At 43.6% G+C, this 27,910-nt stretch overlaps 2 protein-coding genes and 1 long non-coding RNA gene across 4 annotated transcripts in view; 1 reads left to right on the forward strand and 2 right to left on the reverse strand.

Moving 5' to 3' along the window:
- The window catches only part of LOC120807367, a 245,226-nt gene that overhangs the window by 126,506 nt on the left and 90,810 nt on the right, over positions 1–27,910 (reverse strand). The gene's annotated exons all lie outside the window — the stretch shown is intronic.
- On the forward strand, positions 1,213–24,859 carry rhobtb3 (Rho related BTB domain containing 3). 2 transcript variants are annotated; one of them, XM_040159263.1, is made up of 13 exons: positions 1,213–1,615; positions 1,853–2,175; positions 3,103–3,295; positions 5,677–5,834; positions 6,196–6,304; positions 8,983–9,178; positions 9,332–9,528; positions 14,394–14,503; positions 15,788–15,893; positions 16,512–16,685; positions 21,048–21,214; positions 21,550–21,646; positions 22,583–24,859. In XM_040159263.1, the coding sequence occupies exons 2-13, from the start codon at positions 1,855–1,857 to the stop codon at positions 22,699–22,701; spliced, it is 1,947 nt and encodes a 648-aa protein (XP_040015197.1). In that variant the 5' UTR covers positions 1,213–1,615; positions 1,853–1,854; the 3' UTR covers positions 22,702–24,859. The 2 variants fall into 2 exon arrangements, with proteins under 2 accessions (XP_040015197.1, XP_040015196.1); XM_040159262.1 differs by lacking the exons at positions 21,550–21,646; positions 22,583–24,859 and having other exon boundaries at positions 21,052–21,208.
- glrx (glutaredoxin (thioltransferase)) lies at positions 22,258–27,328 on the reverse strand. The gene is made up of 3 exons (XM_040159325.1): positions 26,926–27,328; positions 25,920–26,051; positions 22,258–22,723 (listed from the first exon to the last, which is right to left on the reverse strand). Exons 1-2 carry the CDS (start codon positions 27,130–27,132, stop codon positions 25,938–25,940), a joined length of 321 nt encoding a protein of 106 aa, XP_040015259.1. The 5' UTR covers positions 27,133–27,328; the 3' UTR covers positions 22,258–22,723; positions 25,920–25,937.

Below are 27,910 nucleotides of genomic sequence, written 5' to 3' on the forward strand. Positions count from 1 at the left end.
CGGGCCGAAACAGTGACACGACCCCAGACCTGCGAATGCCATGGGCCGAGCACACAAAGGCTATGGTGCATGACGCTCCTCTGTGCGTGAATGAGGTTGGTCTCCGTGGCCGGCCTGCAGCAAACTCGCAACACAGTCCGAGGGCCTTTGCCCATGTGACACTTTGAATACCATCAAGAGATGTACAGGGCCCCCGGTTACACGCGCTGAGTTACTAGGCATTAAATATTAAAATAGGATTATGTAGTTAAATTGAGAATCTTGATAGAGGGTAGGGAACCATTATGTGCAGGAGGTCAAGTGGAGAGCTGTTTGTCAGGATAAAGGGCAGACTGTCTGAGGAGACTGCCTGCCAGGGCTGGTGTCGCTTATTCCAGGAGAGCACCGCACCGCATGTAAGCGGCATGGATTTACAGTGAGGGCATTCGAGTCCAAAGCCCAAATATTCTCTGTTGGTTTTATGTCTCGCATTATTCATTGGGGGTTGTGAATGACACGGGAGCCCTCTGATTATACCTTTAAGGCTCTGGCTATTCTTCCTCTCATAAAGCCCTGGAATCCCTGGACTCTGTCCAAGGGGGACCACCACACCTCACCATCACCTTTCGCCAGCGCGATAAAACCCACTCAAAGCCAGTTTAAGTATTTAATATTTCCCTCGCTGCAGCATCGAATAGGTTCATGTTGGCTCATGTTGCTCGTGTTGTTTCGCCATTGTTATCGTTTACGCTGCGCCCCCGAGGCTGCGCCGTACCTCCTGACAGCTCCTTTTGTGCCCGCCCGCGTGCCGGAGTTTAGCGTCCGTCTTCGAGATTCAGGGAGTCAATGGCCCGCGTGCCCAGTGTCGCACCCGGCGCCGAACAACGCTCCCGTTCTCGGAGAGGACGCTGGCAGCTTGGAGGGGACAGCGGCGTGCAAGAGTACGTTGGCGTGGACGGGACAACGCCGTCGTGCCCAGCGCTTCGACGGCGTGGTCCCGGCGAGGGTGTTTGTTTGGCGCTGGAGCGCGCTGCCTCTACGCGTGTTTGCCCGCGTGCGTGTTGCTGAGTCAGGCGCGACCACTCCGGGTTCCGTCCGTAGCTTTCTCTCTCTCTCTCCCTCCCTCTCTCTCTCTCTCTCTCTCCCTCCCTCTCTCTCTCTCTCTCTCCCTCCAGTTGTTCTTTGTCGGTGAGACTTTGTTTTATTCGCCGACGTCATTCACACGGTCTTGGACGCCGAGGCGCGAGGCTGCCCTCTCCTCGCCGCTGAATCCTACCGGCTGACAACTTGTCCCCCTCCGCTTGCGCATCCGCTGCCCATGGGCGCTGCTGTTTACACACTCCGCTGCTCCGCCGCCCTGGGCTGTCCGGTGCGCCTCTGCGGTCGGTTCGGGACGGTATCGGGCTCCGCTCTCGTGAATGAAATAGCGCGACGGGGGTATGCGAGTGACTGCGAAACTCCCCAGCAGCCGGGCTCCCGGGGGGCCAGCCCCTGGTGAGAGGGATTAACGACGGAGCGGAGCCGCGGCTCGTTGCGGAAAAAGCCGAGTCTGACCGCAGACTGGCGAGGAAACGCACCGCGAGGGGAACGGGCTCCGGAGCACAGAGCAGCGGAACAGAACCGCGGTTACCACAATGTAAGTTTCTCTGAAGCTGCAACTCGTTTAGGGGTGTAGGAGGAAGGGGTCCCTGGCATGGCTGCATGCTTGATTTTTGTCAATGCTGTATGAATATAAAAGCAGCGTACCTAAATCATTTCCCAAAGTGTCTGGTTTATTGAACCATAATACCCACTCAGGTGTAAGAAAGGCCTTGGCAAGCTTCTTCTCAGTCATTTCCAGTGACATAACAGTGATGCACTGTCTCCGTGATAGACATGAATAATAAGGACCAGAGCAAAGAGAGGTGCCTCCTCTCCCTCGCCGCTTCCCCCCCTGGATCACCATCGAGTTTTCTGGCTTGCAGGTCCATCCACATCGTGGCCCTGGGCAGCGAGTGCCCCGGCGGAGTCGGCCCCGGGGAGGAGATCATGGGCCAGGGACAGCTACAGGGCGGCCTGTTGTGGAGTTACCTGGGTCACGGGGCGCTGGTGGGACCTTGCGACCTGGAGAGCAGCCTGCACAACCCGGCCTTCATGGAGTACACCTCGCGTGTCTTCGGAGATGTCACTGTCGTGGTTCGGGATTGTCCCAGCTGGGTGAGAGACTGGTGGTGGCTTTGTGTGCAAGGACAGAATAAGAAAAACCAGAGAGCCGCAGGGGTTGATACAGTATGAGTCCTTGCTTTGGCAGATATGCTCATTCACGTGTCCACCCCCCATATACATATTAAAAATGACCCTTAGGAGTCATTGCTCTGTGTTGCTTTGGCTCTTACCCCTACACCTCCCGGCCTGTGTGATCCCAAATCAGACTTGACTCGCAGAGGAAGGTTAGGGCAGGCCAAGATGGCAACACATGCCATGGAAAAGGGGTGTAATTTTGATCACCGTGAAAGGGTGTGCCACACTTAACTGATATGCTGTTTACTTTGCCTTCTGCTTCTGTTTTTTTCAGAAGACGTAAAACATTTTCAATTCCAAGGCCACTGGCCTTCCAGCGCTGATTGCAGGCTTTATAAAAAAAAGTCTCTATTCTGAGGAGGACGCTATTTTAACATGCACTGCACAAAAAAAAAAAAAAAAACAGATGAAAGAACTTTTGTTCTTAATAGCATATGAATTTGAAATGAGAGCACTGTTGTGATGTTGGTGCAGCACTGTATGCGTCCTATTCTAGGGCTGTCTAGCCCTGTCAGGTGTGGTGCAGGGGAAGGTCTGTCAGTCTCATTCTGTGTCTCTTTATTGAAATTGCTCAGAGTTTTCCGAGGTGTTTCTTTTTTCCTGCCTAATGAGTTGAATTAGATCTGCCGGCCTCACACAGGTCCCTTGGGGGTACAATCGAAAGGGCTATACTGAGGTCTTTATACTTAGGGAGTCTCAGTGGGGAAGGGTTATTGTTATAGGCTGTGAGATAAGATTCAGATTTGCTGTGCAGATAGTTCTGTATATTGCGTTTCTCACGTGTTTTGTCCTCTTCTGACCTGTTACTATTTATATTTCCTATCCTTTTTTTTGCCTTTCCAGGACTTGTTGGACAGCGATTGGGCCAGCGTACGGAAAGTTCTAGAGCAGGCGGACATCCTGGTCATTAAATATTCAGTCACTGACAAGCTGGCCTTCCAGCAGGTCAGGAACGGCTACGCCCCGAGACTCCGCCCGCTCCTGAGGCACTGGGGTGTACCTGTCATCCTAGTCGCTGTCGGAGCGCGGCTGAACGGTGAGGACACTTTTGGTCTGTGTTTTTCTTAGAGCCGGAGTGAGTGTGGTTTCGCCAACAAGCGCCTTGACAGCTGATGGCTCCTCAAACAGTTCGTCAATGTTATACGAGAACAATGGAGTCTAAGAGGAAGCAAATACAAAATGTTTTCATCTTTCAGCCACTGAACTTGATTTCCTGGTGACTTAGATATATTTACCGTTGCCTCAGTTGCTGATTTTGATTTCCGGGACAATATCATGTTCTTCTTGTCGAGCCAGTGAGATCACTGTCTGAGCCTTGTGGTTCTCGTGTCCTCCAAGCAATGAGGAGGATGCTCATGATTGAATCTCCTCTTGGCTGCCTTCAGGCTGTCGGCTCACATGTTTCCCTGCAGGAAACACACCAAAGCAGGGCATTAAGTTTGTGCTTCTTGCCCATTAAAAGGCCTGCAAGCAGATAAGAGCTCGCAGAGCACTTAAATATACACTGTCAAGGCTCAAAAGTGCACCACAACAGTAATTTGACCCTTAAATAGGGGCATGTGGGTATAGGCTTACTGTAGGCTGCTTTACACATTAGGCATTAGCGTACATGCATATCTGCACCTGAGTGAGTCTGCATGTGTTTTCTGCAGACACACTGACCCTTGTGAAATCCAGATTCTGTAAACAAGGCCATCAAATCCACCAGACTGTATTTTTAGCTTGTCTGCTCAACATACTTTGAGATCCTGTCAGAGCTTCACTGCAGAATGATCACAGTGTAAGTCAACTCTTTGCTGGGAGAGATAGATAGAAAGAGAGAGAGGGGAGGGGAGTGGGTAGCTGTAGACCAGAGCCTTTGTTTGTGTTTTTGTTTGTGGCTGCCGTGAGTATTTTCATGCTATCCCCTCCTGACTGCAGAGAATGACGGCTGAGCACTGAGCGCTTCCTGCTGCTCGACTTTAGACCACCTAAGGCACGGCTGTGGCGGAGAGAGCGCTGCTGTACGTGCATTAACGCAGCCATTAAACCGGCACTGAACGCAGGAGCACAGACAGATTTATCCAAGGGCACGCACGCACACAAATATGCCACTGATATGCCAAGTCACCGCCTGTCACACGCTCACACACACACTCTGTATAGCTCCGTCTCTGTGTCACGCCTGTAGGTTATTAGCAGTATGATTTATCAAATGTCTCAGAATTTAGCGGTATGTCCCGCTCATTCTCTCTTTCTCTCTTGCTCTCTCCTCCTTTGTGCAGTCTTTTTTTTCTCCTTAAAACTAATCCCTCTAATTTCCTGCCTTAGTCTGTCTCTGTGGTCCCCGTGCACACACGCCACAGCATGGCTGCTCCTAGTGCATGTGCCACTGCAGATTTTACACATTTAGATGATCTTCCTCTCATGTTGTACAGGAGTTCCTTGTTTATTCTTGAAACTTAGTGAAGATGTAGAAAACGGTGGCCTGGAAGTGCCACAGCAACATCTGTCATTTCAGGAACCACCATCAGCAAACACAAGTTAGTACCTCCCTCTTAAAATCCTTATTGGGTGTCTACATAGTCACTCTAAGATAGACTAGAGAAGTTAGAAAGTAGGGCGCGTCTACCTCATAAAACCACATGGGGCTGTGGCATCTGTCGTGTATGTTCTGTTTTTGCGAAGTGTGTTTTCTGTTTTAATTTGGTCTCTGAAATGTTGTCGTTTTGCATTCTGTTCATCGCACAACGTAACCTTTAGTTAGTGTTTCTTGCACTTTTTTGTCCAGTCAAGAAGGAACAATGAACAGGCACTAAAACATATTAAAAAACTTGTTTAGATACACACAGTGTGTTGTATTTTATCGAATGTTTAGAATTTAGTAGATTCAACATGTTCTTGTGTGATAATTTGCTAAATTTCTTTATTGTTTTTGGTATTAGTATTGATATACTTACTCCCCTTAGGGAGTGTCAAACATTGTTTCCTAGCACTGTTCTGATCGGTCCAGTCTGGAAGTAGACTGACTCTTGATCACGCAGATCACAACCACCGAGGTAATGGGTGTGTTTATGCCCGTATAAAGCATAATACTTGTTCTACAGTGTGAAGATTTTGTGTCTCGCTTCCCTTCTTCAGAGAATGTTTTGATCCACGTCTGGTATGGACATTAACATTGAGAATTAAAATGTTGTGCTTGAAGGCTTATGCGGCTGTTAATTTCTTGTTTTCACTGAATATTTTAACGTATGAAGAGCAGCTAGCCCCTTTCATGGATCGTATATCATTGTCCAGTGCAGCTCATTCGGCGAAACCTGGGACAAGCCTTTCCGGCATTAGCTGCTCAATTCATACTAGGTTCATGCATCCTAAAAAGCCACAGTCTCATATCAATGACTCATGTGTTACTTTTCATATACTTCTCTCTGCTTTCAGATGAGGGCCCTCCCTGTACGTGCCCGTTGTGTGCGTCTGACTGGAGCAGCTGTGTGCCCCACAGTGAAGGTCTACAGCTGTCCCGGGACCTGGGGGCCACCTACCTGGAGTTGCCTTCTCTCAACCATGTCTTTGTGGGTCGCTACTTTGGCAGCGTGGTAAGTGATGACGCCACACTCGAATCAAAGGATGAAAATAGGAATTTAACAACAACAGTGGTTAGCTGCTGTGGTTGAATAAGCAATTAAGTATATATGGTCAACGTGGCTGAGTGAGGTTTTGAGCATTCTTATTTCCAGGAAAAAAAAACACTTTCCCACATGTGTCTTAATGTTTGAAGCACAACAAGCAGCAGTGACAGCAGCAGCTCTTACTGTCAGTTCAACTCGATCAACATTTCCAGACATTTCCACATTGGTCCTCTCAGGAAGTTGTTTCCAAAGCAAAGAAATGATGATGTAACCGCACTATTTTTGCACCTTGCGCTTGAACTAATGTGTGTATTTCTGTATTGTTTAGCTGGAGTACTTCATGATTCAGTGTCTGAAACACAAAGCCAAAGAGAGGCCAGAGAAGAGGCGAGGAAATAAAGTGAACGAGCTTCGTCCCCCTCACTTAGAACAACCAGGTCAGAGGAGTACTATGGTATCTAAAAACTATCATTGCTAATGCTATTTTGAACGGCATGTTACTTTATTTGTCTCCAATTTATTTCTATAGACAGGTAGACAAGTTAACTTAAAATTTTAAATCAATTATTTCAATGTAATTGATTATTATTATTGTTTTTATTAAGTAATTTTATTTTTATTTGATTAAGTAATTATTGTTGCTTTAAATCACTTTTTTTTTACATCAAAACTGACTGGATTGTTCTGTCTTGAGCTCACATAGCCATAAAAAGAGCTTAGCACAAAGGTTTTATCCAGATCAATATTCTCTCTTCCAAACTGGAAATAAGAAGGGAGACAAAGAGCTAGGTAGATTACTTTTATTCAGTGATGTTTGAATCAATTGTAGACTGAGCTTTTTTCAACACCAGAGGCAGCAGACAAACCGAGTGTTTAGTGCCTTGAGCACAATCACTGTAGTGACTGTTGTTGCGGGATAGGAGAGGATCACTCATTAACCTAATCTGACGTGGACACTACAAACTCACTTGTCCATCCAGAACCATCCCTTATGCAGTTCTTTATTTGTTATGTTTTTCTAAATTTTGCACACCTCAGCGTGCGGTTCGGGCAGCCATCTGCACCGCTCCGTGTCCGAGGGCTACCTGGTTGATCCTGCCAGTAGCATATGCTTGTCTCGAAGTTAAGCCATGCAAGTCTAAGTGCACACGGCACTCAAAATCATTTCAATTTTTAACAACTAACATTGAATATTTTCTATCAGTTTTGGAAGATTTAGTTTAGGGCTGCAACTAACAAATATTTTCACTATCAATTAATCAGTCAAGGAACTTGTGATGGGCTTCAGATGGCTGTCACAGTTTTCCAGAGCCCAAGGTGACATCTGCAAATTGTTTCTTCTGTCTGATGGACAGTTCAAAACCCAAAGATATACAGCTGACTGTAAGACAAAGAAAACTGACAAATTCTAACAATTGCTTTCTATTGGAGATGCTGGAACCAGAAATTGTTTGTCATTTTGCAAAACAATTAATTATCGACTAGTTGTTTAAGATCTAATTTAGTCTTAATCTTCTTATTTCAAATTTTAAATTTCAAATTAGATTTTAATTAAGCTTCAGAACAAGCCACACTGAAATCGAAAAGGTTTTAGTTTGTAGCAGCAACATCGAGGCACTAGCAGATTTATGGGAGACTTAATCAAACTCACTTAAAAGATTCCGCAAATGCAAAACGCTTATTATGAGGAGAGATAAACGACCATGCCTATCATGATCAAAAGAGGCTATGACTGACAGAGCCGCTAACAGTCAAACACAGCGTCTAGCCGAGCCACAGGAAATTTGATTATAGCGAAGCTTAAAGGACACAAGCTGAGCTGGAGTACTGTGAGATAGACCAGACTGCTGCATTTCTGCTGCTTTTCTGCTGTTTTTCCTTTGTCTCAATGTTCAACCTTTTTATAGGCTGTGGCACCTTTTCCCCTAATTTGGCTAAAGGACTGTCTAATTAAATCTGCTGCTGACTGCCATACCTAACTGCCAGGTGTTGCCACAAACTGAAAGCTTTCTGTGTGCTGAATTTGAAATAATATAATTAAAATGAATTTGGCTAGAGTCCCAACTCCCACACCACAAATAGATCCAGTAGCATCACTTCATTTTGAAAAGGAGGGAGTCCAGTGCTGTATTCTACAAGGGATGCTGAACTCACAGGTACACTCCTGTCACTTGCTTTACAACTACGGCCACTACCACGGCCATTTCACTATGCCCTTTTTCCATGCACAGTTCATTTTTTCAAAATAAAACAACTGAGAATATTTAACTATGCTGTTAAACTAGTGTTAAATATTGATCTGACCTCTTCTGCTGTGTTATTGCTCCAGACAGGTTTTTCACTTTGTCATTTTTTCGTGTACTCACTGTTTTCACTGTTACACTTATTTCTCTGTAACTGTTGTTCATCCAGGGCTTTCTACAGCCTCTTTAAACATTAACCTTATTTAAAAGAAGCTTTTGGACTTGCTTTGGATTCTGGGTTAAATTGGTTGCTTGCTGACGTTTATTTTTTTTTTTAATCACCAAATTAATCTAAAACATAAACGCTACATGTCAATTTTTCGTGTCAGTTCCCCAAGATTAGAGGAAGCAGGAACAAATCCTCTGTAGAACAGAAAAACATGGAGATTTCTCTGTTTCTTCAATAGACCAGAATCCAGTGCAGTAGCCTCAGCTTGCATCTTTGTAAGTCTGTCATTAGTGCAAAGACAAACATATCTGGAAGCGTTTTTTAGCTTGAGTAACAGGTCAGGGAACAACATGACGCTGGCCTCTCTCTGCTCAGTCTTCTCGACTTAAAGGTCTCACTACACTATTGCTGAAAAGATTACTCTTTCCACATACCCGTATACACAACTTTTCTGTCTGAGTTGACAAAACTCATTGTCAAAAAAAAGGGGAAATCCCTTGTAGAAGTAGACAAAGTAGATCGAGGAAAAATTAGTTCACCAAAAGTGTAAATTGCAACTCTCCCGGGGTGCTTTGAACATACCAAATTTGGTTGATTTTCCCTTTAGGCAACACATAAGTATTCATTAACTGTGTTCATCCTCCTTTTCTTTCTCTCTCCCTCCTTTTCAACCTCTGTGCTACCCCTTCCTCCCTCCATTCAGCTCGTCTTCCCCCCATCCGTGTGGAGGAGTCCAGCTTCTCCCAGGACATGCAGTGGTTGTTGGAGCGTGGCGTGCAGTTCGCCGATGTGGCTTTCTATGCCGGGGACTCTGGGAAAGAATTGGGGTGGGCGCACGCGGCCGTGCTGTGTGCTGTCAGCCCGTACTTCAGACAGCTGCTCCTGGGGCCCAAGACCAGGTAGGAGAGATATTAGCACATTCACAGGATGGAGCTTAATAAGCTGTTTCAGCGCCCGAGCCTGTAGCCTGCAGGAGCTAAACTCTTCCTGTAAACTCCTCTTTAGTGTAACTTTGAAGCATTAGGTGCTGAATTTCTTCTCTGGTTGGACAGGGAGCGTCCACAGTCGCGGTGTGTTTGCAGAGAGCGGGATGGAGGCCCCCATTCGCTGCTCTCCACCTGGGACGGGGGGATTATTGATGACATGCCACGATCAGATGGGCACATGACAGGAAGACTCTCCCGTCTGGTGGTGAAGGACCCCCTTCTGTGTATGTGCTTGTGGGAGACTCTGATGTTTATTTACAGAGGTAAAAACAACCAGTCAAACATAGCACAATCAGATATAACTGAGTAAACCAACATCTTAAATCTCTTGTGTGTTGTCTTTTGCGGAATGTTCTATCATTTCCCTTTAACCTTATTAACACCCACTGTTCTACCTGCAAAATGCTAGCACTATGTAGAACTGGAACTGACAGCTTCTATTATGAAAAGTTACATGAATAGGAACCTATAATATCCTGATTGTTTTCTCAATTAAACCTAATAATCCAAAACCCAAAGATATTCAATTTACTATCATAGAAGACTAAGAAAACCAGAAATTTCTCACATTTAAGAAGTGTGCAGCCATGTTAGGAGCGTCAAATGTCAACGCCAGCATGCTAACATGCTCACAATGTCTATGTGAATATTTGGATGTTTAGCAAGTATAGTGCTTACCATGTTCATAATCTTATCATCATCTTTAGCGTGTTACTATGCTAACATTTAGTTCTTACCACTAAACACCAAAGTACAGCTGAGACTGATGGGAATGTCATTAGTTTTGCAGGTCTTTGGTCAAAAACCAAAGGATTGGATAAATTAAAATTTTGACCTGATGGTGAAAAGCCGAGGGATCACCATAATCAGTAGAAAATTTCATGGCAATCCATCCAATAGCTGTACAGATATTTCAGTCCAAAATGTACCAAAATGGTGGACCAACTGATAGACCAACATTGTCATCCATGGAGCCACATCACGTAAATTGTTGCAGATTTATTTTCTGTTGACTGACAGATCAGTTTACCAACCAATGTATCAACTCTGTAAAAATAACCTTGGGGAAAATATGGTGTCTCTACAGTTGGTGGAATGACGTTTAGAGAATGTCATTAAATGATTTCTCCATTAAAAGTTGCACCAACCTAAACCACAACAACAGGGCTGCAACACAGAAGAGCGCCCCATCCCCACTGATTAAAACTCTGTGATTTCACCAGAATGAAGTTGCCCAAACCGACATTCTGGCATCAGGATCAGATGCACAGGAAGTGCCAAATAGAAAGTGGAGATTGGATTACAAAAGTGTTTCCAAAAAAGAGGGCAACATGCAAGGACGGCTCAATCAGTTTACTTCATCACACTACATGGTTTCTGGGAAACGATGTGCACTTTTGCCTCCACTGTTTTTTTTTGTTGCCATATTGGACACTTCACTTTCTGCACATTACAACTGTAGTTTAAATACGGCTACCGGAGCTGAACATCCACAGCATGGGAACTCCATTCCCCAAAAGAAGTTACTCTTTTTCCCATAATTTGGATGTGATGATTAATGTCCCCTGGCAGCAGAAGGAAGTTTTGCCTGCTATTGGGTCTTGTCCAATACTCCATTACACTGAGGAACAGAAATCAGTCAAATTGAAAGTGCTTGATTGTAAGCAACTACAGTATTTTAATCTAGGACGCAATCATTCATTGTGTTATAGTGTGATCTCAGACTGCTTTCTTAACCCACATTTGTACTTGGATGCCTCGGAGCACTCATGTTTGCTTTACCTCCAGCCAACTCCGTTCTATTAAACATTATGGACATCAGTTATGGATGGATAGGTGCACTGAACTTCTGCAGAAACTGAACCTCCATCATTTTGATGGCTATTTGGATTAGCTGATAGAATCTGACTCTGCAGCCTGTTACAGCGGCCTCGTATTTACATCAACAAGTGATGAACTCTGTGATGAAAGTGTCATGAACAGTATCATATATTATCTCCGTGTAACAAGGATACAGGCACATGCAGGCATAAAACATACAGCCAAAACATTTGCACATAAACTGCGGCACTTGCATCCAAAATGTGATATTCTCTGTGATTTTAGTGCCGTAATGAAAATCTAGTCAGTCTGCAGTGCTGTGCTTGCTGCATGTTAGATCGCAGCGCCTGTGCATGCTAGCGCTTCATCGCAGGCTGCATGTCGTGCAGGAATCCTTGTGGCAAAAAGCTGTGCTAACATCTGATTCACAGCTGCTTCTTAACATGTATGTGAGCAGCACTGCTGATCTGAATGAACACAAGTGTACACACACACACACACACACACACACACACACACACACACACACAAACACTGGAGGCAGACACACAAACACATAAGCTGAGTGTGTATGTGTGCTTCTGAAGGGTGAGCGGAGAAGGGAAGAAGATTATAGGGTTAGACTGAGTCTCTGTGAGTGACTGTATGAATAAGAATAAGAAAGCCAGCAGTTGAAAGACAGAGAGAACAGTGTGTATTTTCCATGTACACATGTAAGTCCTTGTGTGGATTTTTTTCTTTTTTTTGGTGGTGGTGGGACGTGACGGTGAGAGAGGGGGTGGAGTGTAAGGTGCAGCTTTTCTGCATTTCTGTGAGATAACGTGATGGTGAGAGAGTGTTTGGTGGTGGGAGAGCTGGGCAATAGAGCATACTGTTAATGTGTGTGTGTGTGTGTGTGTGTGTGTGTGTGTGTGTGTGTGTGTGTGTGTGTGTGTGTGTGTGTGTGTGTGTGTGTGTGTGCGCGTGTGTGTGTGTGGTTTGGAGGGAATAGCGGAAAAAGGAATGTGTGTGCTATGCTGAGCAGAATACGAATGTCACGTTTCCATAAAACACTGCAGGGAGAGAGTGTTGAGTCTTGTGTGAAAAATGACTAATGTTAACCTTCAACATGGTGGGTCTGATTGTATGTTAAAAGCAGCTGACCTCATATGCAGTGTGTGTGTGTGTGTGTGTGTGTTTCTGTATTAGTGTTTTTTTCCTTGAATTGGCTAATCAGACATGAATGTGTGACCTCTTTGCCCACAGAAACATTCAGAGCACATTGTGCCAATGTTTGATGTTCAGTTGCAGTAAATACACAACAAGTCTTACTTTCCTTTTAGAGACAGGACAAACATCTTCCGCTCGCAATTCCAACACATTTCTTAATTGTAGCTCCTTTTACTGGCTCGGCAGAACAAATTTTCAAAACAATATCATGTCTCTGTAAACACACAGCGTCACACTCACGGTATTATTCCACGCTTGGGGTTTTTGTCACTCGAGTACATGTGGACAGTCACAGAGGCTGTGACTTTGGTCGTGTGATGTTAACACTGTGAGACTCTGTCTCCTTGTGTAGAATCCTACTGAATTATTCATTTTGTCACTGGGTTGCTATTGCGTTCATGCATGTTTTGCACATGTATTACATTTATATGACACAGATGAATCATTGTGTGGTTGTGGTCATCCAGGCCTTGTTTGGGGTCACATTGTAGACCACAGACCAGTTGTTTTTTGGAACAACATGTCTAAATCTGGGAAGACTGGTTGTAATTTAGTTTCCTTGAAACTGACTTTAGTACAAACATCACTTGTTTCTTTTTTTGGTAGGGTCTGGTTTAAGTTTGGTAAGATTTATAGTCAGGAATGTAGCATTTATGGATGAGATTAAGGAAAACCTTTGGGGAATGAGTGTTAATCTGTACAAATTGTTCTAAAGTGTTTGTGTTTGTCTCTGTGTTTGTGTAGGTGAGTGAGAGGAAACACATCAACACGAAAACTTACTGTATTTGTGATATTATGTAGAGGGCAGCTTCTTGCATATATATTTTGTGGTTTGGTTTCTGGCTGCATCATACGTCAGCACCACAGCCCCTGACCTAATCTCTCACCCTGCCTATGAGGTGTCTGAGCCGTGCAGTGTCATTATCCAGGACTGTGTGTCGAGGTAATCCCTCTATCACCCAAAATACCGTCATTATGAACTAATGATGATCCAAATCCTGCCCAGTCCAGCTCCCTTCTTCCCTCGACAGTCTGTTTATGTCCCAGAAAGACAGAGTGTGCCACCCCAATCAAGCTGCAGGGCTGTGCAGGCTTTAGAAAGGAGCATACCGCTGAAATGCAGTGCGAATGTTTTCCAGATGAGAGTTTGCTTTGTATTTTCTATCTTTTAATAGCTTCACAAGATGATCTTTACACGGGGTATTAGTTCTGCTAGTCATAGAATCTTTATATTTCACTTCCTCTTGATGGCATTAAATTACTGTATATCACAGCCCAACTTTCTATTTCTTGTTTGTTTACTGTATATCAATATTTTCAAGCAATGCTAGCCACGTGGCTCTAGGGATGGCAATGTGGGTCTGTCGGTCTGTCAGTTGGTCAATCGACCACTTTGGTCCAGACTGAAATATTTCAGCAACTATTGTATAGATTGCCATGAATCCTACTGACTTTGGTGATGTCCTAACTTTCCCCTAACTATCATCAGCTCCACATTTCATTTTGTTCATTACTTTGGTTTTTGACCAAAAACCTGCAACACTAATGACATTCCCATCAACCTTAGTTGCACTCTGTGCTAATTATCAACTGTTAGCATGCTAACACACTAAACTAAGATGGTGAATGTGGTAAACATTACCCACTACACATCAGCATGTTTGCATTATCTCTGTGAGCATGTTAGCATGCTGACGTTAGCATTTAGCTCTAAGCACTGCTGTGCCCAGGTATAGCCTCACAGAGCCGTTAGCATGACTGTAGGCTATTGTTTAAACATTTTAGTGTTTTTCAGCTTTAGCCAGCAAAACTGGTCTACACCGATCAACCACAACAAAAAAATGTGTGTGTGTGTGTGTGTGTGTGTGTGTGTGTGTGTGTGTGTGTGTGTGTGTGTGTATATATAAGCCATATATAATCAGACAAATTTTAGAACAAGCCAACTTGAGTTGGCCCTGAGTATTCGATGTAAGGAATGTAGGTGGTCAGAGCATGGTGCCAGCTAGAAAACAGTTTGCCTCGTTGTTTCAGACATGGTTGTCTTTCTGTTATTCTATTGTGGGTCCACAGAATCGGTGTGTTTGTGGATGTTTTGCAGGCGCGTGGGAGTGGGAGCACCTCCAGGAGGCCCTGGAAGAGAAGCTGAAGAACTCGTTGGCTGTTGCTCAGCTTATGGAGCGCATACGATCTCTCATCGGGAGAGACAGGGTGAGGTCTTAAATATTTGAAATCACTTCTCCTCTCTTTCATTATTACTATCAAACTTCATCAAAACCGTGTTTGAGATTGGGATATTTTATGGTGTGTATGCAATAAGAGCCTTCTCGCGCAAAAGAGGTTAAATATCTATAATGTGTCAAACTTGTTCTTTGAAGGTATAAACACGTTTTTTTGTGGTTGCAGCCTAACAGCACCTTAATTAGCAAGACCTTGTTTAGAAGTAGCGCAGTAATAATGTGGGTATAATTAGCATATTTACATAATTAGTGCCCGTAATCACCTCTCAGACACTGAGGGAATTAGCACAGAATAAACAAGAGATGCTCCCTAAGGAGCAAAAGCACAACACAAGATCTGTAAGGAGTTAACACTGGATGTCAGCCATGAAATCCAACATTATGTTAAGAACGGCAGCGTCACATCTATATTGTCACTATTTAGAAAACATGAGGTGACTCTATGTAATAGGCAGCAGACTTAAACACTTAGAGAGAGATCAAGAGATACGACATGGTTGCGTCTGACAAGCCTTTGGCACCGTTCATGGTGTACCAACCCATCTGGATAAAACTAGGTCTTCTACCTGAGGCAGCACACTGAGACACACGATGAGACACCCTAATGTCCCGTCATGATTTGATCTCTTCCTCCGAAAACACCTCCAGGACATCTCACTCAGTGAGACTGGCTGAATTCGCTTTTCATAAGCTTTCCATTGTTTTACAAAATCGGAGAGGCTTGGTTCTGTTGCTTTTTCTCCTGAAGGCTCTGTGTTTGCTGAACTCTCCCTCTGAGAATATAGAGGTCTTTGTGCTTCAGTTAACTGAGAAAGGTCACATAATGTTAATGGGACGCTTTGACGACACTGATTTGTGGACTTAGCAAAACCACATGTGCACGTACACTCCAAAAAGACACACTGACAGCCTTTCCTGTACTACTGATTTCACTTGCTGTACAGTTCAATCTACTATATACGTATTTTGTACTATGCACCCTCTAAATGGCTTAAACTGAGCAGTAATGTGTTAATAAATAGACAGTTTGGATGACCGTCTGGTTCTCAGTCTGTTCTCAGTGTTAGCCAAGCATGTTTGGGTAGTGCTAAACAAGACTGGCAGAGAGTCCATTTGTATTCTACAGAGAGATGGGATAGGTGAACAGAATTGCAATTGTGCTGGTAACTAGTACCTGACAACCAGCAGAGGAATGTTAATGCTCTGTCCGTTTCCTTTGGCTTCCTCTCCACAATTGGTGTGTGTGTGCTTGCAGAGCCCTAGGGATACCCCGAGTGCAAGGGCAGCTCAGCTCGGCCCCCAGACTCTTGTCAACCTCTTCAATTCTCCTCTTTACTCTGATGTCATCTTCATGGTGCAAGGTGGGTTCATGCTGATCTGTTAGACGTACAGTCGCTTACAAATGCATGCACCATCACACAGCAGGGGATGGTCACTCTGTATTAGCCCTGATTGAATTATGATCTCAGTCCCAGGCCTGGTCATCCATTTGGAGACAAAAAAAAGATGAAACGGTCCAAGCGACGGGCTCCCTTCCGTTCCTGTCATGTTTCATCTCACCGAAAGCTTTTTCCGTGAGCTGCACTTTTATTCACTGTGATCACTGTGAGCACACAAATGAGAAATACAGAAATAATGACCAAAAGCCTCTCCTAATCGTTATTTGTCTAATAAAAATTGCAGTGAGCTTTTCTTGTCCTTGCACCTCAGAGCTGCAAATTCGACTCTTGGAGGTCACAGAGAAAATTTCAAAAAAAATATTTTCAATCTCAAATCAATTTTTTTTTTAACCCTGGCTTGCCGATGGAGTGTGTTGAGACCTGTCGCTGGCTGTTGACGGTAAATAACAGCGACCATTCAAGAATCAGTGTATTAATTATGAACTGATTGTACTCTTTGGCATTTCACTTCTTTTGGACTTTTCCAGACCCTGCTCTGAAATTCTGAGCCTAGATGTTAATTTTGTGAGTGTGTTCTAGGGAGCGTACTGCCAGCCCACCGGGCAGTGCTGGTGGCGCGCTGTGACGTCATGGCGGCAATGTTCAGTGGAAAGTATGCAGAGGCCCGGAGCCGAGTGGTGCCCATCCACGGAGTCTCCTCAGATACCTTCCTCTCTTTCCTGGAGTACCTCTACACTGACTCCTGCTGTCCCGGTGAGTTCACTGCACACATCCCTGACATGTACTCAGTTATACCACTGTGACCACTATGTCTACTGTATACAATAAGATTAATGACTAAATGGCTCCTCTAGCTGCAAATACATCTGCAACAGGAAGTCCTATATGTAGTGATAGAAGGGGCCTCCCATTCTCTTCATCTTGTGGACTAATTAAACCCTGTAGCAGATTTTGTATGGTGATGAGACTGATTACACTCATTGTGTTATTTATTCGCTCGCCTATAACTACAACCTCAGGCTGTTGCTGTAAATTAAAATTGTTTGCTTAGTTAAATATGGGAGAATAACTGGAAACAGAAGCTCGGTTGAGATGACAGTTGTTTTATATACCAAGGATCTGACCAACAAAATGACAGCCGTTTACAGAAGGACAATGGACCTTTGAGGTGTCATTTTAAAGTACTATGGACAAGAGCAACAACCCCAAATCAGAAAACACTTGAGAATGGTATAGTAGTTTTTTCCTATAGGCTACTGACGCTCTACCTAAAACAAAAGCGCAGATGACAAGTCCCTTCAGCCATCTGTCTGACTGCGACATGCTGCCAGTGTCAGTCCCAGGAGGCGTGCGGAGAACAGCACTGAGCTTAAAATTAAATTAGATTCAGTGAAGACAAACTCGGGCATCACTGCTTTATCTGCCTTTAATGGTGCTAAATCACGGCCCCAGACGTGTTGTTGCTGTTTTTTGTCCTCCGTCACTATCTCACACGTTGAGCGCTGCATTTTCAAAGTAATTAGTGCTGATAATTCTCTTTGTTGATGGTAATTAGCTACAGTACATTATACGCAGAGAATTATATTTGAGGAGCTTCTACAACCTTAAAATTGCATTGAGCAAGTGACTCCCTACAATGTGGAAGCTTAGCTCATTCTGTTGATCCCACTGAAAATCAACACTCTGCCTGCAGCTCTGTGAAGCTTTCAGCCACGCTCGGCTTGTCAGCCAGGACAAACTAAATATTCAAACCAGTCCACTGAAAACTATAGGCTGTTTTCAGTCAGGCTTACACCTAACAATCATATGGTGTGGTCAAAGTACAAGACAAACATTTCAAAAGACATATTTTTTGAGGAGTTTGTGTACCTAATCATACCTAAAACGTCAGTCAATATTAGTCAGGCGGCCAGAGGGACTCCAATGAGATATTAATGTGGCTCTGTATATCCTAGATGTGTAAGTGGGCAATTACATGCTAAGATGTTGGCCAAAACCACTGGATAAGCGGACATATCAAGTCTTCTTGCTTTGTTAATTTTTGAGTTTTTCTGCCCCCTAGTGGTAAAAGTTTATTTAATGCAAAATCGCATGACAAGCCTTTGCAGAATTAACAGAAGGGGCTTTTGTAGGTGTGTGTGTGTGTGTGTGTGTGTGTGTGTGTGTGTGTATACTTCTTCTTATGTCCCGGTGGGGACACTAACACATGGGGGCTTGTTTCAACACGGGGACAAATTAAGGGATCCCCATGGGTAGAGACCGCTTTTTGAGGGTTGGATGACTTGGTTTTTATGGTTCAGGTTAGAATTAGGTTTAGGTTGAGGGGCTAAGAAATGCTTAATGTCAGTGAGAGTCCCCACACGGATGGTGGAACAAGCCTGTGTGTGTGTGTGTGTGTGTGTGTGTGTGTGTGTGTGTGTGTGTGTGTGTGTGTGTGTGTGTGTGTGTGTGTGTGTGTGTATGCGTGTACTTTCATGAAACCATGTTGATATCACAACTGCAGTCCCTCTCGGACTGAGCCTTACAACTACAGATGATTACACATTCAGAAAACAATGTGTTATGTTCCTTAATTAATAGATAATCAAAAGTCATATAACTCAAACTTTTAGTTACAGAATTAGAGCGTTAATTATAACATTCACTGTCATCTTCCTTTCCATTATTGTTACATAACGAAGCTGCTGGATTGACAATGTAGAGCTTCAGAATAATCGGTTCTGAATAAGCAGCTCTCAGTAGCTGACAAGCCTCTATTTCTGTGGCATAATTTTTTGTTTGATGAAAAGATCATGAAAAACTTCTGTAAGCAAATCCGTAAGATCCAGCTTAGGTACAAGGGGGGGAAACATGCTGTTTCCAGAGATACGGCTTCAGGTTGAGTCAAGGGAACAGGAAATTAAAGCCGTGAAACCGCTCCAGAGACTGCAGCCGCTGCACTGTTATGTAAGAGCTCAGCACTCAAGGTCAAAGCAAGGTAACTTCCCCAGTAGCAACAAAAATGAAGGGTGTGAAATCAAAGAAGCGGCGCAATTAGAGTCTTTCATTCACATAAATAACGTATACCGTGCATATGATCGTAGAATACATTGTTCATGCTCATGTATATGTTCTGGGTGATTGTGCAGTCAAGTAGAACAAACCCTCTGTGTGGTTGCTGCTCAGCCGACAGTGCACCAGCCTGTCAGAACCGCAGGCGGAGATTCAGTGTTTTTAGGAGGCATTGATGCATGTTGAGGGTGGTGTCTGACTCACATAAATGACAGGAATCAGGTTTCATCAGGAGTACTTTGACATTACGTAATAGGATTGACAGTACTGTCTGACGATTGTCGCATGTGTGTATTTAAGGATGTAATTTGACAGTGAATGGAGCAATGGAAAAAATTATTTGTTTTACTTAGCTGGACTTGACTACTGGTCAAGTCAAAAACACATGAGCTGAGACTTGGTGCATGTGATTATATTCGTCGTAACCACAGAAATGACGTTGTTTTACTAAGAGATATCCATGACATTCAACCGACTGATGGTGCAGTCGGAGTTATTGCACTGACTGTAATATGACTTAAATACAGTACGTTAGAAATAAAAAGGTATAAACGCATGTTTGTAAACACCATATCATAGCTGAAAATTTCATACCGTAGCCAAGGCATATTTTGCACTTTGGTTAATAGGTTCAAGTGCCTTAATTGCCCTCTTAATACCGCATTACTTTATTTTTTTGGCCACATGGGAACCGCAGAACAAGCTGTAAACTCAACATTGATATATTATCACTTTATATAGCTACATGTACAGTCAGGTACTTAAGTAAGTTTGGAAGTTTGGAGAGTAACTTCGTAATTATGCCCCTGTACACCACAATGGATCTGAAACAAAGGAATTACAGCCATTTTTATGCATATTCCCCCTTTTTCAGAGGCTCAAAAGTAATCGGATGAACTAACATAATTATAAATATCAGGATTAATTTTAATACTTGGATGAAAATTATTTGCCGTCACTGACTGCCTGATGTCTGGAACACATGGACAACACCAAATGCTGTGGGGGCATACAGAGGCACAATTATGAAAATTGTGTCTCCGATTCTGTCCAAACACTTGCGTACCTAACTGTAGTTAGGGCAAATGTGTTAGAAAACTATTACACACAACAGGTATGGAGCAATTTTATCATTCATTTGGAGTCATGTATCTTGCCACTTGATGGATATGAGTCCAATATTCACTCTCCATTAAGCTAAGCCTTTTTGGTCTCCATGAACTCCTGAAAGAAATAGCTGCTGAATGCTCTACTGTGTTCACAAGCTAGTCATTAACTTTGTCAGTCTGCCTGGGCAGGTAGTGTACAGTGGGTTTATCAGAGCTTTTTTAGATCAAATCATCCTACTGCTGCTGCCGGAAAGGTGAGTGATAAGAGCTGTGACAGTGAACCAGAACAGTAACGGTGTGGGCCGGAAAACCAAAACAATGTGCTGAAAGATGCTAAAATGCTCTGAAGAGAGTCGGGTGACAGTTCTCTTGGGTTTGTCACTGCAATCAACACTTTTGACATACACAGTCATTTTATCCACTGTTAATATAATTATTATAATTTTAATGGAGCTTTAACATCAATTTTTTGGGTTGTAATATTATAAACCTTTTGGCTTTATAAACTATATATTGCTATGTGTTACTTTTTTACACTCAGCATTCAGCCATGTCAATGGGCTCTTCACTATGCGTATGTTGTGCAGATGTTACATTTAAAATTCTGCGAGTTGCTTTGACTGATAGAACTGACGTCTTTGTAATTTGTGCAGCATCTTCTAATTTTGTGTGAAATAGACACATAAAAAAGGCTTTTATTGTTTATTAATGGTTGTTTTAAGCTTCCTCTTCTTGCCCTTTTTTAAACAAATAATCATGAAAAGGCTTTAACATCAGGGGTTGTTTTTAAACCTCTGATTTCTTCAGGAGGCCTAAGTGCTTAAAAAAGTCTCCAGCTATTGCACACATCAGGGATTAAAATGTAATCTACATGATGTTATAACAACCGAAGTGTGATATACGGCATGCATATACGGTGTATCAGACAGTCTTGTGTGCGTGTTTGTGTGTCCAGCCAGTGTGCTGCAGGCCATGGCCGTGCTGGTCTGTGCCGAGATGTACCAGGTGAAACGTCTGCAGCACCTGTGCGAGGTGTGTGTGTGCGCTTACCTTCAGAGCATGCCCAGTAGAGAGCTGGCATCAACAGGTATCAGCGTGGTCCGGCTACTCCGCAGAGCAAAGGTCAGTGCAGCATTGCATGTATAAGCGCAAGAGATGATTTACATAAGCAGACCTTCACGAGATAGTTTGTCTGTGTAAACTGATTACTACATCATTTTAATATGATATCTCCTTCAGCCAACAAAATGCAAATGCTTTCTGTGGAAGAAATCTGGCTTTTTATTGGAAAATTGCCCAGTGAAATGTTTTTTTTTGTGACAAGCTTAATCTTTTAACTTGCAGACACCCTAGGCCTCCATCTGTAATAGATACTTGTGGTAATCTGCTTGAAAGCATTTATTCTCAAGAGAATGACTGTTATCTAGCACGTTGTCTCTGTTTCAATGGATTCTCAGTGCCACAATGCAGAGCAGCTGTACGTCTGGCTCCTCCACTTCATCGCCAACAACTACCTAATCTTCAGTCACAAACCTGACTTCCTGGAGCTCTCAGGTCAGTGCATGAATTTTTTTTTTTCAACAAACCTCTGACATTTTAAATAGGCCTTTTAAGTCATGAATATTCAAACTAATATTGCAGCATTGGTTGATAGCAAAATTAAACTGCTCAGGCTTCTTCAACACAGCGTGTGTGTAGGTCAGGCTGCATCTGTCTCAAGAGAAATGCTACAAATGCCAGGCCTTTCATTTTTCTTGAAAATGGCCAACACTGTACAATACACATGAGGTGCAAGGTGCCCGCTAATGAATGGTGAATTAAAATGAATGTTGTCACTTCATGAATTTTCGAGAATAGAAAGTGAGCTTTCTACTTTTCTGAGTTTTGAGAATCAAACATGGTCACAGACACCTGTGAAAACCTCTGTATCTTATGCTTTTCTGCCACACGGCCCAATATGGCAGTATTTATGTGTTAACAGACTGTGAGCTGTCAGCCTTGTAGAATAACATCTCCTTATAGTATTTATGTTTAATACTATAAGTTTATGCTTGAGCTATATATAATACTTCCGTTTGGCTCTGTTATTATAGTCCCTTGCATTTAAAAGACCACATAAAATCATCTTAAGACAGGTTAATTACAAAGATTAACAGAAACATTGCCCTGGTTAATAGCAGTAGCACGTTTTATTGTCATCATTATTCATACATGCAAGGCTTATTTAAGGTTATTGGACGGTTACTGAAGGGCACAAGCGAAGTCAAAGGCCAGATCAAGGACACAGCACATGATTGATCACAGTTGGTCTTCTGTTGCTTGTCGGTGTAAACAAAATTGTACCAGATATATCAGCCTTGTTGGCGGTGTATCTGTGAGTATTTGCCAAGTAAAGTATATCTTGCTGTAACGGTTTTATCAGCAAAACATCCCATAGTTGTGTTTGCAGAGGATTACAGTTATATATCATTGTGTATATGTGTGTTCCAGAGGAGGAGCGCGAGCAGGTGGAGAGGCTACGCTGGCCATCCAGAGGCTACCTGCAGGAGCTCAGTGAGTACCAGCAGCGGCGCCGCAAACTACGCAAGTCCCGCTGCACAGTCATGTGACCCCACCTGGATGCCAAAAAGCCTGTGGAAACGAGGGGGGGGGGGGTCAGAGAAGGGAATGAGAGGAGAAAATAAAGACAAAGACTGTGACTGCTAGTCAACATGTGGCGAAACAGTTTTTTCGGTTTGTTTTGCTGGATGGAAGACCGACTCCAGGGGACACCGCTGCAGGGGAAAACACCATAAGACTCCACAACCAATAGGACATCGTCGTATGTATGTCGAGCAGTGACATGCACCAATGTGACACACCTCTCTTCCCCTGAAGGAATGTGTGTGTCCTTTGCATAATGACTATTCCATCATGGTCACTACAAAACGACTGATCCTTTAAACCCAATATGAATTTAAAATGACTGGCCACTGGCCAGAGGCTCTCTGAAAGATTATATTTCTATTGGCTGATGCAAAATGGTGGATTTTGAAGATGACCGCTGACACAAAATGGCTCCACCACGAGTACAGATTCATCAAATGACTACACATTTGTTAGACAACAGAACCAGGATCATGTGCGAGGGTTTCAAACTACAGTGACGGGTAATGTGACTTTGGGTTGAATAAGCAGGAAGGAAACTGTGAAAGTGTTTTTCTCTCTACTCAACACCCGAGGATGTCTGTGTCTCTTATGTGCACTGGACATGGGACTGCTCCATCTTAAATTAAACCCATGATGACCCATAATGCATCTGTGTCTTGTTGGATCTAAAACTTGTGAGGATGTGTACACGCAGCGTTTCTTAAGCTGAAATAACTACTGAGCCTCTAACTTGTCAGTGGCTCAGTGAGTATTTCATCTGAGTGGTGACCTACATTAACACAGAGAGCAGAGCAGAAAGCAACTGGTAGCGTTGCTGGCAGCACAGTCACACTCATTCTCATCTGTAATGTAACAGACCCTCAGTTTAGCACAGGAGCAGGACCGATTTAATTACAATTCTTTTATTAGATTAGTTCAGATCTATAATGCAAGATCAATTAGTGTCTCACAGCCAGACTGATTTTATTTCCATGTGAGATGGAATACATTTTGGCTGTAGTCTGTGTCAAATGAGGACATTTCACTTACTTGGAGAAATTACTTGAATATTAAATCTGAAATTAAACTGCGCATAGCCTGTATCAAAATCAAGCGCTCTGTTCACCGAATCCAGAACAATAATCAATGTACTTTTAACCATCATTTAAAGCCTGTGAGCTGGACTTTTACATCACTGTCTTTGCCGGCTAATATGAAATAATGTTGAATTCTTTATGTACCTGCAGCAACAAATAATAAGGGTCTGTCTCTGTCACACTAAAAGGCAAAGGCCTTTTGTAGCATTTATGTGTACAGAAGGGGTATAAAGATTTAGGAGAAAGCAACCACTTCACAAACATAAGAAGTTGGTTCACTACAACCACAATGCCTCTGGGTGGATACACAATATTTATTTATTTTTTAATTTTTTTTGAGAAGTCATTTTTAATCATAATGAGATTATGATTTATCGGTGCTGCACTTATTTTTATAAACTACACTGTATGTGGACATTTATGGGTTTTTTTTGTTTTTTGTTTTGGTTTTTTTTGTTGTTTTTTTTAAACATTTTGAGCGGAGACAACTGGGTCATACTATTTTACAGTCCAATGTTTCACTGGTATTTACTTTAAAAAGGATTGAGAAATTTTTGATTTGGAAATAAACAAAAAAAATTGGGGTAGAGAAGGACAGAACAACTTGTCAGATAAACCTTCCGCAAAATGAAAGCAAAATAAGATCAAAAGTGACATTTGTGGGTACTTCATCATTAATAATCAACAAACTGCAAGTAGCTGTGTTTTTATCCAGTTCTTGCAGTGCAGTAGCAACACGCTGTGTATATACTATGGACCCCAATCACTGTCAGAGTTTTGACATCATACAAGTGGTTTCAGTTGGTGTCTTTGACCGGTTGGTGTGTATTTAACCACAATGAAAACAAAGTGCTGCTGCAACAGTGTGTGTCTAGTTAGGAAAAAAAAAAAAAAGAAAAAGAAAAATTACTCAGTAAATAGCAGCTGAAACACTGGACTGTGAAACCTGGTTTACCCCAGTGCTGCATCCACGCCCAGTATGTGGACACACACATGCGGCTCCACTGGGCCAGTGTTGTACAGACTGTAGATAACATGACGTCTGACTTTAAATAAAGACATGTTTTAGAATGAACATGCCACAGACTCGATGAATGTCTGTACCCTGTTGTGTTTGCACACTGTTGTACAGGCAGGGCCAGGTGCGCCGGTGTTTGTGTGCATTTTGACTGCATTCAAACTCGACCTGTTTTGCAGTAAGATGGATGATCGGTTACAAGAAAAACCCCACATTAAGTGTGCTGGTAAGGTGTTGGGCCACCTTGAGGCGCCAGAACAGCTTCAGTGCTCTCTGGCGTAGGTTATCCGAGCCCCTGACCGCAACATTCATCCAAAAGATAATCCCTCGTTTGGCGGTCTGATGGTGGCGGTGGAGAGCGCTGTCTAATTCCAGGATCAGATTTCACAACATCTTTGTCTTTCACACTGTGTCAGATTAGAGTCATCAGTTCTTGCTGTGACGTGCTCCGAAGACACGACAGACTACAAGTTGGACCCCGACCAATCATAGCTTGTCGCCCTTTAGGACACAGATGATTGATCGGGTGCCAAGGACCGACTTTACTGTTCCATGCGACAGCACCAACGATGAATGTTTACGTATGTAGTCACGGATTTATCAGTGAAACAGGGCCTTGTTGTATTTGCAGAGGGTGGAGTCACACACATGACACACCCTGTGTGGAAGCATCTGCACTCCTGATGTTTCTCCACCCGCTTATTCAGGTGTTTACGTTATTTTGTCAACCATCTGTACATGTCTTTCCGGACGTGATAGTGTGGGCTGATTTTACTCCCGTCTTTACCATAGAGCAATTAATTCTTACCTCTTTGAGCACCACCTCGGGCAACTTATTCCCTTTCATTTACTCCTACACTACTGAGCGGTTACTGTTACTAATTTATGTGCTTTATGACTTGCTCGGGGTCTTCTGAGGGGCAACGCCTACCTCCTTTTCTTGCCTGCTATTACAAATGCTTCACTGTCTCACAGATTTTGCCTTCTATCCAGAGCCAGACCCTCTGTCTTTCACGTTACGTGAGTGTGTGTATGTCGCGGTGGAGGAAAGAGGCATCGTGAGAGTATGTGCAGTGTCCTGTACCCGGAGGTCTGGAGCAGGTCACTGCAGGGCTCCAATAGACTGCAGCATGCCCTCCAGTTTACCACTCTTATGCAGCGCCGCCACGTCACTGCCGCCTCCAACGCACTCCTCGCCGATGAACACCCGTGGGACCTGCGTTGAAATCGACACAAAGAAAAACAGTTGGGATGCAGCTGGTAAATATGCTGTCACTGATGTTGAATGTCATAAATAGGGTTAGGCAACATGTTGATCTCTGGGTGTATCAGATCAATGTTGACAACGCTGCGAATTAATGAGAAGAATTTACGGCAGTAATGGGTTTTCGTGTGGCTTTTGCATTAATGTGATGATGTCTTTTTGTCAGGGATTTAATTCACAGCAGACATTCCCAGCCTGGTTATTTGATCCATTAATATGTGTTACAAAGGTCTGTACTGGTGTCACAATTTTACATCACCCACTCGTCCTCACGGATGCACAGACACACGCAAAAGCAGTCTCAGACAACAATAAAAGCGAGGCGGGGTTTTAAACCTTTATTTTATGGGCAGACATAGTATTGGAGTCGAGGTGCAGACTTATTATGGCTCTTAATGTAATGCGCTTGCTTATTTGACTGATTTCCCACTGAACTTTGGTGGAAAGCCTCACCTAAGGATTGAATGGGAAACTGCTGTCCAAATAAATACATAAGAACCAGCTAATTCATCAGGATCTTACAGCTTTTAATTAAAAAAAAAAAAAAAAAAAGTCGGAGCTACCAGGTCTATCATTGCTAAGCTGCTTTAGTTTCAAGCAGACGTTATTGAGCCAAATGTGAATGATTCGTGTTTGCTGTCTCTGCAGAGGTTATGATGACCTCCTTTTCTCTAAAACATTAAAATAATTTCATGAGACACACACACACACACACACGCGCACGCACGCACGCACGCACGCGTAAACTCCTGTCTCTCCTCGTGTTTTTTGACAGCGACGCTCTCCCGCTGTTTATCCACTGAGACTAAAACTAAACGCGGTTTACCGTGCGGGCTCCGGTGAGTTCCAGGAAATAGTCCTGCATGCTGTCCATGTCGCTGCGTCCACTTATATCAATGCACTCCAGATGTCCCGGCTTGAACTTATATTTGGACAAAACGTCTCTGGCCATAGTGCAGTAGGAGCACGTGGGCTTCACGAAGAGCACCACCTTGTCCCCTTGGATTCTCGTCTGCACGAACTGCTGCGCCATCGTGTCGGGCGGACGGGCGGGAGACGTTGCCTCACTGGGGGAAGAAGGCTGCCTCGCTCTGCCCTCCGTCGATTCCGTTGCTGGGGATGACGCGAGGAGGGGGCCTGCCCCCTTAAAGGGCCACCGCGCGCAACCAGTATTCAATGCTTTAAGCGATAAGGTGACACTACTGACTTGGGCATTAAGCTGCTAGGGAGCCCCAGGGGGAAAGGAGTTGCTGCAGGGCCCCCTATTGTCCCCCCCCGCACCCCTTACCTCCCACCTACCTACCCTCTGTGTATTGTGCACGTGGCCAGAAGCAACGAAGTCCCCAGTTAAGAACGGTCCCCGCAACGTTTGCTCGGTGATCCTAGGGACCCCGAACCCCCCAGAAAGGTTCACCTTTGCTCGAGTAATACTACCCGATCCCAGGCTTTCAGTTGGGATCAAACACAAGCATGTGAGCACAATATCAACTGGAATGGTAAGGGTCATAAAACTAGATTTTGACACGCGAATGGATAATAATCCAGGACTCGACTTGGCTGATACTCTACTGTAGTTAATTATCAAATGAGCAGAACCAATTGCAGCGAGATTTCTCGGGCCCCTGATGGTCTGGTTCCTCGAGGCCGTCGGCCAACTTGCCCAGTTAGTAATCCAGCAAAAGTTATCAGATTGCTAATCAAACAGATCCATTTTGTGTGATTGTCCATAAGGAATCCATTTTCTGCAATTGCTAAATTAAAAAGCATTCTGCCACCTAACAATGTTTCCATTATTTCCCTGATTTTTGGGA

This window comes from Xiphias gladius, chromosome 21 (genome assembly GCF_016859285.1).
Source record: "Xiphias gladius isolate SHS-SW01 ecotype Sanya breed wild chromosome 21, ASM1685928v1, whole genome shotgun sequence".
NCBI lineage: Eukaryota > Metazoa > Chordata > Actinopteri > Istiophoriformes > Xiphiidae > Xiphias > Xiphias gladius.

Bases quoted from the DNA above. Each gene is read 5' to 3' on its own strand.
- glrx (XM_040159325.1), bottom strand. From the start codon at position 27,132: ATGGCGCAGCAGTTCGTGCAGACGAGAATCCAAGGGGACAAGGTGGTG. The intron at 26,052-26,925 runs GTAAACCGCGTT...ATTTCAACGCAG, and splicing joins AACTCACCGGAGCCCGCACG to GTCCCACGGGTGTTCATCGG.
- rhobtb3 (XM_040159263.1), top strand. From the start codon at position 1,855: ATGAATAATAAGGACCAGAGCAAAGAGAGGTGCCTCCTCTCCCTCGCC. The intron at 5,835-6,195 runs GTAAGTGATGAC...TGTATTGTTTAG, and splicing joins GTCGCTACTTTGGCAGCGTG to CTGGAGTACTTCATGATTCA. The intron at 16,686-21,047 runs GTGAGTTCACTG...TTGTGTGTCCAG, and splicing joins CACTGACTCCTGCTGTCCCG to CCAGTGTGCTGCAGGCCATG.